This window comes from Megalops cyprinoides, chromosome 5, assembly GCF_013368585.1.
Source record: "Megalops cyprinoides isolate fMegCyp1 chromosome 5, fMegCyp1.pri, whole genome shotgun sequence".
NCBI lineage: Eukaryota > Metazoa > Chordata > Actinopteri > Elopiformes > Megalopidae > Megalops > Megalops cyprinoides.
This window is the reverse complement of record NC_050587.1, coordinates 4,236,771-4,254,445: the sequence shown is the minus strand read 5'-3', so window position 1 is coordinate 4,254,445 and position 17,675 is coordinate 4,236,771. Positions and strand designations below refer to the sequence as shown.

Genomic DNA, 17,675 nt, shown 5'->3' with positions numbered 1-17,675 from the left:
CCCGCCGTCTTAATTCTGTGCATTTCCCTCTAAATACTGCATGACAAAAAGCGTGCGGGCTGACAGCAACCCCCCGCCTTTTTACCCAAATAAAGCGTTTTGCAGGGTGAATAAAATCCACAACATACATAACGACGACAGTAAACGAGTACAACAGTTATTAACGGTTATGCTCACCACATTAATTTAAAAAATATGGTTCGTTTTACAAAGGAGGTTTAGGCTATATACCTTGATTTTACATTTTGTGGTTGTAGTCAAACCCCCTAAAAGAAAGCGTCGACACATTTATAAAGTAGCGTGCAAAAATAAGACAGTTTCATTGTTTGATTTGAAAATTAACTTTGGTTCAAGGGTGGTTTCTCTCAAAACTATCTGCTGCCAAAATGCAGTTCTTTCTTTCTCTGTGTGTAGCTGGAAAAGTTCTTTTGTTTTTGTGCAAAGAAGGTGTTAGCCCTGAAAGCTCTACCAAAGTTGTCTTGAATGTAAAAAGGACCAGAACGCCATGCAAAAACAGCAGGATAACGTTTGTGATTTAGGTGATTGTGGTGTCATGAACATACTAAAATGAATAAAATCTGAATAAAAATACTCTCTCGTATGTTTGGCCAAGGTTACACCTGCCTGCCTTCACAAACGTGGTATGGTATTGTTTGTTTCCAGTAGCCTGAACTCGGCGCAAAATTTGTATGGGTTATAAATTAAATGTGTCCCCATGACGACTCTGCTCTGATTGGCCGGCCATGCCCAGTCGTGACCACGGACGTCACCAAATGTGAATATGGATCCGCGAATTACCTCAAAGTGAGTGCACTGTGATGCGAATAGGGACGACGTGAAGTGAGACGAGAAACTTAGTTGAATACTAACAAGAATACGAACGAGTTAACGGAGCAAAAGGGAAGGGAAAATAAAACGACATTTTTTATGCTCACGCCAGCAGACAAGACCATCCATGTGATTCAGGGTGCACTTGTTAACTCCTCTTTCTCAGTCCTGGCGGATCGGGAGATGACGGGTACGAGACGGGAGTAGCACTTCGGGTTATCAATTTGAGTTCTGAGCTTTGGAAGGAGGGCAAACAGTTTCGACACACGCTGGAGACATAGAAAGCGGGGATTTGCTTTGCATTGGATTTCTTCAGGGAGTCAAGACGTTGTTCCACGCAAATTCGTGTGGTCACGATCCGGACAGGGGTGCCCGCGCGGGAAGGTTGGCACCGGTTGCCAGCCTGCACAGCGGTAGGATGATGCACTGTGCGGGCTGCGAGCGGCCCATTCTGGATCGTTTCCTGCTCAACGTGCTGGACCGAGCCTGGCACGCGAAGTGCGTCCAGTGCTGTGAATGCAAGTGCAATCTAACGGAAAAATGCTTTTACAGGGACGGAAAGATCTATTGCAAAAATGATTTCTTCAGGTAAGTAGCGTCTCCTCGCAAAGCCAAACAGCAAACATGGGGGTTGCCTTCAGTTGCGACCTCTTGCAGAAATGAGACCTGCTCTTGGGGATACTTGCTGTTTGGGGCTTTTACGCTCAGTGGAACAGACTGTTTAGATCTCTGGATTTACATGGTGCAGCTTATATGACCTGGTGCGGCCATGGATAATGGCATTTCCCAAATGATTTTCATTCACAGTTATTTGCTAATTACGTGCACTTAAGAAGGTGATTCACCCATACGAGTTATTAAAATGCTATGCAGAGAAGGCTGGTATTGCTCCTCCCAATTGTCAGGTGGAATTGCCTCCGTAGCGCGAAATGTATTTTTGGGTTGTGTGTTTTTGTAAAGGGCTGGAAGGAAACAAAAGCCCTTCCATTAATCTGATCAGCCCAGCAACATGAAATCTCACCCCACGCGCATTTTCTGCCTAGCCTGTATTTCTGAATATGGAGTTATATTGCCGTTAAGAATAAAACTATGAAGTGAAAAAAGTTATAATTTATGTGTATGTTTTAGCTGACTGCTGTATTTCCCGGTGATGGAAAGGCATTTTGTAGCTGTGCCAAATTATTAGGATACTGTTGCCTATTTACGAGCAGTTGCATATTGTTTTAATAAGTTGAGTAAGAATACGTGATAGTATTCGCTTCTAATTTTATTTAGCCATGCAACCACGCACTTAAGTATGATTTATTATGCAAACCACCCCCACAAACAATAACAACAACAGCAATAACAGTAACGATAATAAAACGTTATTATTATTATTATTATTATACGTGCAGTAACAATGGTTTATGTTTTGATTTCGAGTTTTGTTCATTTGAATTATTAAAATATGGTCATGTATGTCTCAGTTTTCAAGGTGGTCGGAACAGAAATCAACTACATGACAGTTCATGAAGTCCTCTTTGTCCTGTATTCCAGGTGAACAGATTCGTTCAGGTTCAAGGGTATTTGAAAATACCCGTTTCCTTCCCCTCGAACATGATTATCTTTGTCACGGTCTAGTAATGTAAACAAGGTGCAAAAACTTTATCATATTATTATGCTCTACCATATTTCGCAAACGTATTTAATTACAATCCGTGTTGAGGATTTTTCTCGATGAAATTGTCAGTCCGAAACAACTTTGACCATCTGCCACACCATTAGAGGACGCTCATTTGGTTTGGAATTTAAATAAGAAACCATTAATGGAATGAAACAATACAAGCCTTAATTTGCCCATTTGTTGTGTAAGAGTTTGGCCTTTTCAGTAAGCCCTCGATGCATTTGAAAAGGCAAATGGAGCGATATCGTAACAAATAGAAACAATTTGAATTGCATGCTGGTTAAGTAATACAAGCAGCCACCACAAATTTCATAAGCATAGTCTCATACAAGTATGCCTTTAAGCGAAAAATAACATGACCCCCATCTCCCCACCCCAATCAGTGTTATTTAGGTAAACAAAAGGAAAAAAAAGAAAATATTATTTTGTGTTAGTTTTTCTTAATTATAGGCCTATATACGGGCTTTGAATTATATATAGAAACACATTTCTATATAGTTATATATAATTCCAGTTATATATAGGCTAATTCAAAGCCCATAATATGTCTATACCCCAAAAACTATTAATCATCTGCCTTGTGTATTCCAAAGATGTGTGAATTCTCTACACTTTAGGCAAATGGTTTCGAGAGATAAAGCGGTCAGTCCAGCTAATCCTGTGATATCTCTGCTCACATTGAGTTGATTGCTATTAATTTATTTTTTTTGTTAATTACGAATGATTGTTGTCGGGTTAATTAAGGCAAACTGTAATCTGCCTCGAGCTGGAAACGAGGCAATTCTGGAAGATTAATATACGAATTTAGGCTTTAATTATACATTCCCACCTAAATACTAGCGGCTGGTTTATTCACTATCCCAGATTGCTTAAATATTCTCAGGATTATATTGCCATTGCAGACAACTGCTGATAATAGTAATATTAAAAAAACAACAACTTTTCAGCAGATGTAGAATCAATATTGCAGTACAATACGAAGACATTTAGGTCTTCTCGTTGTCCTCCTTCTTCATATTACTACGACTGCAAAATGTAAGTAGTAGGTAACCGATTTAAGTAACCAAGCCTTAAAAAGGTTCATAAAGGGGGGTGAAGAAGAAATATACGTTGTTGTATAAAAGATAAAAAATATAAACGAGAGACCATGCGCTATACATGCCTTGACATCAACACTGTATGACAAAGGTTTCATAACCGTGATGAGGCAGTATGAATATTTTGCAATGTGCCTTAGGGTATCTTATACATTAACTTCCTATTATTACCTTATCACCAACTCCCCTTTGATTTTTTTTCCAGCTCTGGAACGCACCACCAATTTATATTTCATGGTTTCTTCTATTACTATACATTCAGTTATTTCTTGCAAGCCACACAGCAGTTTTATGCCGAAAAAAAACATAAACGGAGAAAATCTTTTCAGTGCAGAGACTTCAATTTGACAAGAACCATGACAGCTGAACACCAACGGTTATTTTCCAAGGCATAGATAATTTAAATGTAAATTCGATGCTCGTCAAAATCGTCTGCAGTACAACTGCGAGATGAAGAGTTGCAATTGGTCGGATAGCTGGTCAAAACAATTTGAAATAAAACCAACATATATTACAATTAGACTGCCGTTTTGGTTCAGTTTTAATTCAATCGCCTCCTGAAGAAACGTAAAACGAGGCATCATATCCAGGTGAAGGGTTGTTCAAGCACACGACTCACAACTGCCTGTTATGTCTGTCTAACTCGCCTTTTGTTGCCCTTGTTGAATTGCAGGCGGTTCGGCACGAAATGCGCCGGTTGCCTCCAAGGTATCTCCCCCAGTGACCTCGTACGAAAAGCCCGGAACAAGGTGTTCCATTTGAACTGCTTTACTTGCATGGTCTGCAACAAACAGCTGTCCACGGGAGAGGAGCTGTATATAATAGACGAAAACAAGTTTGTTTGTAAAGAAGATTACTTCAACACCAGCACGATTAAGGAAGTCAGTTTAAACTCAGGTAATGTCACCCTGTTTGTCCATTTTTGTTTTACTGACTGGTCACCATATTGACGACATCACAGAACATAAATTGAAAATGAAAATGAAAATGAAAATGTCTCAGCCTTTAGGCTATTGTAGGTCTAGAGACTGGATCGTCAACTCGTCTACCGCAACTGATCCGACAATGAAAGTCAGAAATCAATTCTAATTTTAATTTTAATTTTGTTACTACTTTCCAAACAGGTTTTTCAGGTTTTGGTGTCTGCACTAGTCTGAATCTGAAAAGAGCTATTAAAAGATTTTTTAAAAAATGTGATCGCCTTTGGAAATGAAAAAAAGAACAGCTTTGCAGTTAGATTGTATCGCCGACCTTCCTGTTTGACATGAGGAAATTCGATAGGACTGGTCACCTCATTTGTATTCTCAGTGGTATGATCGGTTAGATTCAAAACGAAAATTTTAATATTTACAAGTGCTTTAGGGGAAAAAATCATTACGCTGTATCATTTGCTGAATTTAACACAATTCTTTGACATTTATTTGATTAGCAAACCGTCCTCAGAACACACAGACGAGTCTCAAGATCCGAAATTTTGAACACCTGCATTTAAAAATTATAAGAAACGTTGCAAAAGACACAATGTGCGGAATTTTCTGTTTTAAAATGCTGTAGGCCTATTGAAGATGGTTTTCAAATGCATCCATTTTCTCTTCAACGTGTATGAAAATAAGGGTCGATTAAAAGGGCGTTGCCTTTTATCGGCAAGATGCGCGTTGCTACGGGTGATTCTCATCACGAAATGTTACATCCGCACATTGCTATTGCGATGTAGTATTATTTGAAAATGTGCAAGTTATCTCGAAAACAGTCACTGTTACGCACCTGTTCCTAGACGTTTTTAGAGTTGTCTAACCCCTCAGCTCCTAATGCTGTAGAGCAAGCTTGTTTTAATTTGTATTTCCCATCATGCCAAAAAGCATGGAAAGTATGGTGGTCACCTTTCCAGGAACTCTTGAGGTGGAATGATGAACACGAGTCATTTCGTAACAGTTGATGGCCTTTACTGCTACACACGCGTTTCCTTTCTTTCACATCCATTCACGTTCAGACAAACAAATCCCACAAATATTGTATTGTAGTCACAATGATTAGTGTATAATGCTTACAACATCCAACAGGCGCAAATCTGATATGGTAGTGGCACCGTCGGTACCTGTATATTCAGGACCATGGACAGCCCCCCGCGTCGCAGTTGAATCCGTTATCTCACCGGCGAGTTTTGCAATATACCTTGAATGGCATCTTGGAAGGACTTAATGGTGGCCCAGCATTGTACCAGTTGTGACTGAACTCAATCAGCGCAAACGCCACACTTTGGTGCGGCATCTCTGATTCATTAGGCAACTGTCCAGGGCGAAACAGAGGAGGGCGGGTGGCTTCCATGCAATTAGTTTTTTTTATCTTGTATGAAATATCACGTGGCATGGACTGGCATCGGACCAATAACAACTGCTAGTGTCAGTGCAGTTACTTAATACTATCTAAATGGTCTATTAATAGCTTTTTTGCGTTTATTGATGTGCCTTGTAAATGGTTGTGGTTCTCATTAGATTGAAAAAAGCTTTATAGAAAGGCCCCGCACTCTTACGTAAAATAATGTCACATATAAATGCGTAACTCCCTCTCAGTTAACGAAGGCGGCGAAACAAGAGGGCTCTGTTATGGAGCAAACTGATGGCGTTCTGTAAAATTAATGAAATCTCAGACTGGTTTACATGACGCGGCTCCCACAACTACGATAATTCTTTAATCGACTTGTTTATAATTAAATAAATAATGTTGCAACTGACATAATAAAATACATAGAAATAACAATGTGTCATATACTGGTGAAATGCATGCTAATACATTGACTCGTGTAATGATGTATGATCCATGATGTAGGCCTACTCCGTAATGCACTGTTTATATAAAAGCAAGTTAATTCAAAATACTGGGGATTTCTGCCATGAATTCACAAATTTGGATTAATTTAACCATAAATACAGGTTACAACTTTCTGCTAGGTATCTAGAGCAAAAGTAATTTTCTCTCAGACTTGTCATACCATATTTATGTCTAGCATATAAAATGCTTTGTTTAAATGTAATTGGTGTGACACACTATTTTTTTAATTACACATACGCTTAAGCATTTAACATGAATGAAAGGAGGCATGAGCAGTAAGTTCTAGGGTCAAGGCCATATTTCTACAAGAAACTATTTTGGTTTCACTAGAGTGTCATTACTTTCTGTGAAATACACCCATAATGTCATATCTGCGTAGTTATTCATAAACAACAATTATTTTACTTTATTATTATCCAGAGGTTGATCCTGAATGCCATTGTATCAACAATTTAGTGTGTTTACATTTGAAGATAATCGTCTGAACTACCACAGTATTTCCAACTTGTAATATGCATGATGTCAAAGCAGGTATGACAGTTCTTTCACTTGGTGAATTAGAAAACATGCATTGCCACACACACACACAAACACATACACAAACACACTCATAGGAGTTTGTTCACCTGTGGTTAATGTCAGACTTGATTTAGGACTGTATCTTCAAATGTAATAATAATATATTTGAAATATAATAATATTTTTTAAAAATACACACACATATATATGTGTATATATATATATATATATACCTGTGCTTGTTATATGTTAAATGCGATATTATAATAATGAAATATTATAAAAGTAATAAATGTAATGCTACACACTATACCTCAAGACATTCCCCAAAGACGTTCCCCCTTCTAACCCTGTGTTTTTTATTTAAATTAACAGAATTAAAATTGTCTATGACTATGAAACTCAACAGTACCACATCTGCATGATGCCATGCGACTTCATAACAGCTTACTATTTCATCCACCCCGACAGTGTCTTCATGTACGGACAGAAGTTTGTCGCCTGACCTCCAAGACCCAATACAAGATGATCCGAAAGAAACTGACAATTCCACTTCCTCGGATAAGGAAACTAACAATAACGAGAATGAGGAGCAGAGCCTGGGCACGAAGAGGAGAGGCCCACGGACCACCATCAAAGCGAAACAGCTGGAGACGCTCAAGGCTGCCTTCATCGCTACGCCTAAACCCACCCGACACATCCGGGAGCAGCTGGCGCAGGAAACTGGCCTGAACATGAGAGTGATCCAGGTACGCTTTCACTATTTCATAATGCTTCTGGATCTTATTGGCCTAGCCCTGCTGTGGTAGGAGCACAAGAACCACACAAGGCTGTCCAATTATTAATATAAACCAACTGCTGCTCTTCTGTGGTGCAGGGATCTGTAACTGCATGGTCTAGTTGGTGTGCCTTTGACAAATTTATGTAAAAAAATGCAAAAAACTGAAAATAGCTGTGAGTACGGTAATTTCACTGGAAGCAATATGCAAACATGCACCATAAAGGGTAATGCCTTTGTGGAGGTTTTTTCCCCTTGATGAGCGGGAACTCAGACCCACATAATTTTTTCTGCCTTGACATCTTTCCCTGACATTGACATGTAGGACTGTTGTTTGCTGTCGATGTTGTGTCCTGGCTGTGTAAATTGGTAATGGAAATTAAATTAAGTTGAATGTATGTGTTGCACTGAACTATTGACCATTATTTCAATGAAAATCTCGGCTAATATATGCAGAAAGGAAAAAACTGAAATGTGTAAATTGTGCGAGATGTAGAAATATTTCAATGTCAAATGTTTGAATTAGTAATTAGTTGAATGGCTGAATGGGGGTGGGGGGTAGGGGGTTGGGGCGAGAGTGAGGAGGAACTCTCATTTGCAAATCGCTGAAGAAACTCATAGCTTAATTTATTTGAACAAATACTGTGGATTGAGATTAAAATATATATATATATATATATATCCAGTAGTACCCTTGTTAAAGAGTCGGTCTCATTCCTGGTGTGTTTTTGAGCCTGTGGCTGATCTGTTAATAAAATCAAACAGGGTAGAAGTGAATCCCAGGGTGATACCTGGCAAAAAACTATTTCCCATTTGTTTTAAATTTTCAGCAGGTGAATTTATCTGTGCAGTGATCTCGTTTTTTTCTTGTCACCATTTATCCATCTAGTATCTTTATTTCAAATTATTGCAAATGACAGATATTTCTGAAAATATAACCCCCTGCATGATCTGTAAAATACCATGATATAATACAATTTCTTGCTTATGCATTATCTTTATAAAAATCTACTTCTCTCCCTGTTTTGACAATAACGCAAAATTGCCAGAAGATGACTTTGGAATTCCTATGGGGGTCGAAAAATCATTATTGAAAGTTGCTTCACCACAGGGGTGACATCCATCTCTCTTAAAATCTCATTTCAAACTGTTTAATTATCTGTTTCTTTTTAATCAGTCAAATACTTACATGTTAAATATTACATCATTAAATCCATATTAAATATGATTTGATCATTGTAATGGTCCACTGGCAAAGCTAAAATATTCTAGTGTCTGCTTTCGGTGCCTAAATGAGAAATATTTGTGATTGCCTTTATCAACCTGTCCGATTAGACACATGCTTTCAACGTGATCATGTACTTAAAAATCTTACCTGCTCATCTCTGCATGAAATTGCCTATCTATTAATTAAAAATGATGAACTAGTTGCTGTAGTTATTTGTGGATTGAAAAACAGCCATTGTTAATGAGAAAAAGAAAAAAAAAACACTGATAACAATATATTGTACTGCTAAATTTCAATTTCAATGCGGCAACCACAGTGATGTTATCTTTTCCAGGAAAACACAGACAAAGAGAAATGAGTGACCTTTCTGAGATAGCAAGACATTTCAGCATACCAGAGCTGTCCTTAAAATCTGGAAAATGTTGTGAGAAGCTAGCAAAGGTTTGGGCAGGAAATACTGGTCCTTTTACCACGGTATGCTGCAGCTGTCAGTTGACCACGCGGGAATGAATTCTTTTAAACAATTAGAAATGCCTGATATACACAACACACATTTATATTAACAATATAGCTTAGTAACAGACATCAGATATTGAAAGAATAAAAACTTGCCTTCCTTTATTTGGGTTGCTGAGAAAAGAGCTGTGATTTTTTCTGCTGTAGTATGATCACAGATGTGGTCTTAGGCTGATTCTAAATGGCTGTTTACAAGGGTGAAAAACAGGACAAACAAGGGCTGACATGAGCAAAAGTCCTGTAAACTTCAGCATCAGAAAACACACACACACAGGTACACATTCACTCAATATCCAGACCCAGACATTTGTTTCAGGGAGGTTTTGCTCAGTGTTGATTGCCTGAGTGGTATTCATGGCTGGCATGCATTCTTCATCACAATTCAGCACTCTCATGCCATCTTCCCACTACCATCTTTACCAGGAGACTAATTTGGCATGTTCTTTGGGTTCAATAGGGTGCTTTCTGAGTGTGGCATGCAGAACTTAGGACATACAATGCCTGTCCTTGCACAGTAATGCTATGAGGAGCTGTTGATATAGGAACATATATACCTTTTTTAGTTAAGGATGTCCTTCGGTACCTTTGAAGCATTGATCACGCAGCAGTGGAGCTAAGACAATTGAACTAGGCCAGCCATCTCAGAGTTTTTCAAGACTTTTGGTGGCCTTGATAATTATGACATGCAGTATTCTCGCTTGGAAGTCAGAAAAACCAGGACACTATAACTGCAGCTATTTACTTTAGTAGAAATGTAGCACATATAATACAGAGAGGAAATCTATTATGCATGTTTATGGCAGGGAAATTAGAAAATAACTTCTCTCATGATGATGACATAATAAGGCTAACCAATGAGAAACTGAGGATGTTTGGTGTGTATGCGTGTGTGGTGTTTGCACCAGACGCTTACTGATCGCTCCACCTTCGCAGGTGTGGTTCCAGAACCGAAGGTCCAAAGAGCGGAGGATGAAGCAGCTGAGCGCCCTTGGAGCTCGAAGGCACGCCTTCTTCCGGGGCCCACGGAGAATGCGTCCACTAGGTGGCAGACTGGAGGACTCAGAAATCCTAGGGTCTGGGCCTTACAGCTACTATGGGGGTAAGCTGCAAGGATCACTGCAGATACAGGTCTGATTGAGGATCTCTCTCTCTCTCTCTCTACCTATCTATATATCTGTTTCTCTTTCACAATTGAGCATTTGCCTATCTGTTTCTTTCTCACATTCTTTCTTGCTTTCTCTCTCTAAAGGCTTTCTCCTATGTCTTTCACACCCACAGACATACCAATGTAATGGCCTGCTTTCCTTCTCTCCCTCACTGCCATAGGGAGTCTGTTTTTCTGTATGGCTTTTACACATTTTCTTTAATCTCTCATTTTCTCAGACATGACAAACACGAGCAGGGACTCTCTGAGACAACAGTCCTGGCAATACAAGACTGGCTGTCAAAATGAGCACAGATGGAACATAACACATTCATCAGTTATCATTATTTTTTACTCCACCAGAGGGTCTCTGCTATCTTTGCAGTGTCTTTCACATGTAGGCTGCATACTGCCCTCACATCTCTGAAAGCAGGGCAGAGTGTAGGACATTGTTTTATACTGAGCAGCAGTGCTTTCCAGCACAATATCCTAGCCATTTCCACTGACTCCTCACTGAAACAACGTGCTTTCTGCTCATACTGCATAAGCATTGAGCCTAGTTGCTAGGAGGAAGTAGTATTCCTGGATTTAGCTTCTGCTAGGCAATCATCACAAGAGGCACTAGTGAATTACCTGGCATCATTGCACATGGGAACATGTTAAATGGTTATTTTCAATAAAAAGGCCCAGATGAATTTAGGATGTCTGAAGATTAATTTGATTGATGGAATATGGCTGCCCATGTGCTCAGTAAATGTGGAGCTTTGAGCTGTTTGATTTGTAGGTTGCTTTGCCTGGGTTGGGTCACGAAAATGTTACTGCACTGCACTGTGAATCATGGAAAAGCTTTATCTGACACAGAGCTGAGAGATCCAACTATCCTGAAGACCGGGTGGGCACTTTTTACAAACTTTATGCGGGGCAATAAAACTAGAGGGCTGCTTGTGGTAGCTGAAGCCAGTCACTGTTGATGAAATAAATGGCAGCATGTTGTGTCCAGCTCTGTGGTGAGCCTTATGTATGCACCCCTGAGTGTGCAGTCCAGGGACGCGGTCTCTCCAGTCACTGTGCAGACGCGCAGCCTCCACCCTTTCCTGCAGCAGGATGCAGGGTCGGCCTGGGGCTAGAGTGGGTCCTCTGGACAGGGGTGGTCCAGAGGCCGCAGCTGAAGCAGTCTCAGGCCCGGTCTCAGGCCTGGTCTCAGGCCCGGTGGTGCTGCTCCACACCTGCTGTGTGTCCGAAGCTGTCCTCTGCAGCTGTTGTTCACTCTCTCATTTCCTCCCTGCTGCAGCATGCTGCCATGTCAGCTGTGGCTCAGGCCATCCGCTCTGGCCCAGGCAACTTTCCAAAGTGTGTGGGCACTGAGTGCTTCCCCTAAGCCCTCGAGAGCCGAGCCAGCACATCTCTGTTTAATGTGGACACCTGCAGACAGGTCTTTGGCCACCTGTGGACTCTGCCTCCATCTCACTGAGCTTTTTGGTGCGTCATGGTTACCTGTGCCTGCAGTTACCTGCCCGCTGCATTCATCCCCTGCCTCATTGCTGTCACTCCTCATACACCAAAATACCAGCCGGACTACCCTTGCTCCTGTTCCACCGCCTACAATACAGAGCCAATATGCCATGGTCACTCCTGTTCCAGCTAGTGTCCTTCATGAGGGTCCTCCTGGTGGGGGACAGTTCAGTCTATCGCCTTGCTGTTAAAGACTGTGCTCATTCAGCACAGATGGCCTCCATACTCCATATTTCTAAACTTGTACTGTCTGTCCTTTACCAAATACTGAGGGGCAATACAGAATATATATATGTTTTCAGAATGGGTGACCTCTATAGCCAGCTAACCTTTCCAAAGTCATTGCTGATCTCCGAGTCTGTGTACATGTTCATCTGATCATTGATGGTGAAAATGCAGGCTCTCGTACTGGGCTCTGGCACATAATTGTGCATAATGGTGCAGTCCAGTTAAACGTTCCCCCAGTGAAGTCTCCCTCGGCCCCCGCGCCCTCGCCCGTCTGCTCCTGTGGCCTCTTCACAGACGCGTTGCCATGGCTGTCGGCGGCGGAATGCGCTTGAGCCGTGGTGTTGAATGTGCTCTCGACCTGCCCGGGAGCTTTTAATCTGCGCGCCAAGGGACACCGGGCCTGCCGAGCAGCCCCCCGTCACCCAGGGAGACAAACAACAACACAATGCCAAAATGCTGTGCGCCGGCCAGGGGAACGGGGGCTTTTCAGGGCTCTCTTTCACTTCTGAGCCAGTTATCCTAAGCTAATGCATTAAGATTCCAATGCTTTACCAAAAAAGCATTTTAAATTATTCACCTTGCAGTTTTTTAAAGTGCAATATTTCAGGATTTGTCTCTTCCCGCAGTCTATTTTTATGAGAAATATTCTTTGAAATGGGGAAAAAACTAATATTACATTTTTAGTTTTACATTGATTCATTTGCGATTCCTCTAACTGCCTCGTTCTCATTATATCTGTTAAGATTCACTGGTTAAATATCCCAGACTTATCTACTGTAAGTTTTCTTAAATTAGTTACTGATGAAGAAAGATGAATTTACTGGATGTTTTCCATTTCTTTGCAAATATTGCATACAACACATATTATATAGTACCGTTTTCACAAAATCAAGAATTGTAGTCTTTCCATGTAAATGTTAATATTTTAAATATCACAAATTCGTCTTACAGACGACAGCATAATTTTGATGCAAATTGTAGATTTCAGGAACTGTGATCTTTATAAACAAATGGGAATCCATAACCAGGAATTATGAACTGCTGCAAAGTTGCTGTCCTGAACTTTACTGTTTACTTTACTTTTCTTGAGTGTATCTGAGAAGGAGAGTGCACATAAATCAACATTTCTGTAAATAGCCCAGAATTAGCCAAAAAGGTTTGTTTTCATCCACAGTCCCTGAACAAACAACCTTGCATTACCCATGAATGAAGTAATACCTCCATTCACACATTTTTATCGTCCTTATTTTCTGTTCCCTCCCTCTTTCTTCCCACTGTTCCCTTTTTTCTGAGCTGAGGGAACAAAGATACAGCCCAGACTAGTCCAGCACTACATTCACACTGTAGCTGTTCCTGTTATCTCCCAGCCTCCTAGCATATGGAGGATGATTTTCAGAAAGTGGGGCTCTTATGTTTGCTGTTCACACATATGGTACACCCCCCCCCCCCCCCCAACCTTCTAATATTCATTTGGAAACAGACAGCAGATTTGCTCAGGAAACCTCCAGTACTGCAGAGAGCTGAGCTTATATGCATCAAATCTGACAGCGTACTGCAATGTACAGCTTTACCACTAGAATGTATGGGTTGCTGGAGTGTTGCATGCTAGCTGCAGAAAGAGAGAAAACCTGGTCCATTTGTTTAATTCCAAACTGCTTTAGACGCTGAAAAGCACAGGAGTGCTGTGGGGGATATTTCTTGCATTGCTAACATAAATAGGTGGAGAGACAAATAGCGGAAAGCGGGGGCACTGGAGGTATATATATGTGTAATTAGCTAAGATAAACTGGATTGATGAGATGCGGGGAGATTAATGGCTGTTTGAGTAATCGGCTGTGGCCGCACCGCGATCACTTTGGCATCGAAGGAGGGACAAAGGCAAGTGGACATGCTGAAATGCCTGAGGACGCCAGTGAACACCCTGTCAGTGCATCCGCCACTACCAGAAGTATGGCACCATCTTTGGAAGTCAAGTCTTCTTCATCTCCGCTGCGTGGTTCATGAAAAACAAATCATTTATACGGCTCAGACATTTAACAGTGGGCCGTTATTGACCCAGCCGCTCCCATGTGAACAAGGGCATTGGAGAATAACTCATAAAGCAGGGAAAGCACCAGCCCTGACAATCCACTCTCACCTTATTTGACACCCTGTTCATTTAATATAGAACTGCAAAGTGCTCTATCATTACGTCTGCCTCGACTGCTCTCTATGCTTTATGCAGTTATCTTTTAATTGTTCTCTGATACAGTGCAGCTGGCTTTGAGCGACCTGTTTGATGGTCTGTGTAGATTTACATTTTTGCATGCCGTGATTGTGACTGTAACTTAATGTGATAGGAATTGGCCCCCTTGATGATCGTCTGTTATGGTAACACTGGTCTGGTTTACACAGCAGCGTTTCAGATTCGGTTGCAGAGTGTAACAGATTTGTGGCAAATGTTAACATTCATCATGCCAATTTTCTTTTTCATTTCAGCAAAAATCCTAACTTGACCTAGCTCATAAAACCTCTATAACCTCCATAAACCCCACAAATACATTTTTTTAGGATTGGTCAAGCTTATGATTTCATTACAAGCCAAGGCCTAAGTACAGTCTTTCTATCCGTCTGATCCTGACTGGGACTTGCATTGTTTTTACATTACATTACATTAGTGTCATCTAGCAGACACTCTTATCCAGAGTGACTATTGTACAGTAAGTTACAATATCATTCATTTATACAGCTGGATATTTACTGAGGCAATTGTGGGTTTAGTACCTTGCCCAAGGGTACAGCAGCAGTACCCCAGCAGAGAATTGAATCAGCAAGCTTTCAGTTACGAGCCCTGCTCCTTACCACTATCCTACACTGCCGCCACAGTAAACCCAAATTTACTCTTGAAATTGGGAGCATTAATGTGTGTTCTCCTCTCCCCTCTCTCTAGATTACCAAGGTGACTACTATGGCCCAGGTGGCAATTATGACTTCTTCTCCCATGGCCCCCCCTCGTCCCAGGCCCAGTCCCCTGCCGAGTCCAGCTACATCCTGGGCTCGGGGCAGGGCCCGCTGGAGGGCTCCATCTCAGGCCACCACCCCTCAGACAACCAAAGGTACACGGACATGATCCCCCACGCCGACTCGCCCAGCCCCGAGCCGGGCCTCACAGGACCCCTGCACCCCGTCCCGGGGGAGGTTTTCACCGGGGGCCCCAGCCCTCCCTTCTCCCTGGCCAGCAACTCCAGCTACAGCGCCCCCCTGTCCCACCCTGGCCAGGACATGGGCGACACCGCAGTGTGGTAGATGGTTGGGTAGACGCTGGTGCAGTACCACATGTACAGTAGTGTGAAAAAATAAAATGCAAGGGGTCTGTTCCCACTCCTCCAAAAAGATCCCTCCAGGAACTTCGGACTTTGGACTTTGCCAGGGGCGGTCATGGTTGCCCCATCCCCCATTCCCCAATACCTTCCCTTAACCTCAAGTTCCTGTGAGTGGAATGAAGATGTTGAGCATTTTGTATTTCGGACAAGGCACCCAGAAGACACAGAGTGCAAAACAACAGGCTTTGTTTCCTCTTTTGAGTTTAACAGCACACAAACCATTTTCTGTCTGGGTCAATAGACCAGCATTTAACCAATACTGTCAATGAAGACTGAAAAGATTCACATAATAGATCAAATTCCAAATCCTCTGGCTGTGGTCTGGGAGTCTGGTCGAAGTAGGATAGTGTGAATACTGAAATTCATTTGGAACTAATAGGTAATCAGTGTTTGTATTTTGTTTCCTGGCGCCTTACACAATCCAGGGAAGTGCTTAAACTATATACTTAAAGCTCTAGACTTTAACTGTATACTTAAAAAGAGCAATCTTATATTGTCAAGTGAGTAGCTAGCTTAAGACACAACCTTGAGACCCCAACCAGAGGAAAGAAGCTGAATGGATTTACAGTATGAATCTGCACCGACAACAGCAATGTGTTAGGGCAGAGGAGGCAGTTTGGAGCATAATCTGCCTTTCTTTGCCATTGATGCTCTCAAAACTGGAGTCGCACGTCAATCTAACCCACACCTCATTTATGAAACTCCCCTATTAGCACGCCTCCCAAGGGTGTCGTGGGGGTACAAATTTGCCTGTTGTGCCTGGTTTTGTTCTGCTTCTCTTAACCTTCATTTTGTTGTCTTCTTTAAAGAATGTTTTAAAGGAAATTATTTGCAAGGGAACACTGAATCCATTATTGGCCATCTCTTGCAACAGCTGAGGCCCTCGTCCTGAATAGTGAGAAAACAAAAGGAATGGGGTGGGGGGGGGAGGTGGTAAGCATGGGTGGGCGGGCTGGCCACATCTGTGACTTGGCAGTGTCTGTGTAAGATGGCCCACTGTGCCATCTACTGGTCAGTTTGGGGCCTGTGAAATAAAAGTGCATACACAAGCAGAGAGGCTGGCATGATTTGAAAAAAAAGGAGAGATGATTTCAGGAAATTAAAGTTTTCAAAAAGGAGGCTCCTTTGTCGTAGCACATATTCAGGGTCATCTATCGGCATTTTATGTGCATGTTGGATGATTTAATTTCAGTATTACAAAAGGCGATGGAATTAGATTTTATGTACCCTCATCCGCACATTCAACTGATAGACAAAGACTTTTTGCACCTCAATTTTGTACTCTGTATGGAAATCAGTGAAGAGATATGTGTTTTGTTTGGAAGTCTTATTTATTGTGGGATATCTGAACAAAGACAGCAGTATAATGTGGGGTGGGGGGTGGGGGGTTAGGGAGGGAGCAGTATGTCAGCACAGGAGACATACATGTTATTGTTTTTACTGTTTCAATGTGAATACCAGAAATAAAAAAAACCACGTTTTAGCTACACCTTAAATCGAGCCATCCTCGTCTTTGCACACGGTGGGCTCCTGCCCTCCTGAAACAGGAGCAGGAGGCAGACACTGTGCTGCGCGTGGGGAAAAAAGAAGAACACGCTATTACTCACACATCCCCTCAATGCTAACACATTAGCCTAACCGTGCAGCCTGCTGGTCCTCGTGCAGGAATGCCTGCGCAGTTCTGGGACCAGCAGAAGCCCCCTGGGGATGGAGGACGGCTGAGGGAAACAGAGAGGCGGCACTGACTCAGGATCTGCTTGCTTTCATGCTGGCAAACACCAGCGGGTGGGGTGGTGTGGATGATCCAGGTGGTGTGGGGGTCCGTGTCAATTTTCCCCACGACTGGTTTTAATGTAAGAGTAATGAGAGGCGCGCCGGGCCCCGCACAGCTCCGGTCCCGGGGGGTTCCGCTGCGCCCGGCCTTCCGAGGTCCGGGGGAGCGGCAGGGCCGGGCGAGCGGACGTGGCC

At 42.0% G+C, this 17,675-nt stretch overlaps 1 protein-coding gene across 1 annotated transcript; it reads left to right on the top strand.

The window, feature by feature from the left end:
* Window positions 1-1,246: 1,246 nt before the first annotated feature.
* Window positions 1,247-15,630, top strand: LOC118778355 (LIM/homeobox protein Lhx5-like). Its single transcript, XM_036529860.1, has 5 exons — window positions 1,247-1,416; window positions 4,265-4,488; window positions 7,411-7,688; window positions 10,395-10,560; window positions 15,275-15,630. The coding sequence occupies exons 1-5, from the start codon at window positions 1,247-1,249 to the stop codon at window positions 15,628-15,630; spliced, it is 1,194 nt and encodes a 397-aa protein (XP_036385753.1).
* Window positions 15,631-17,675: the final 2,045 nt, after the last annotated feature.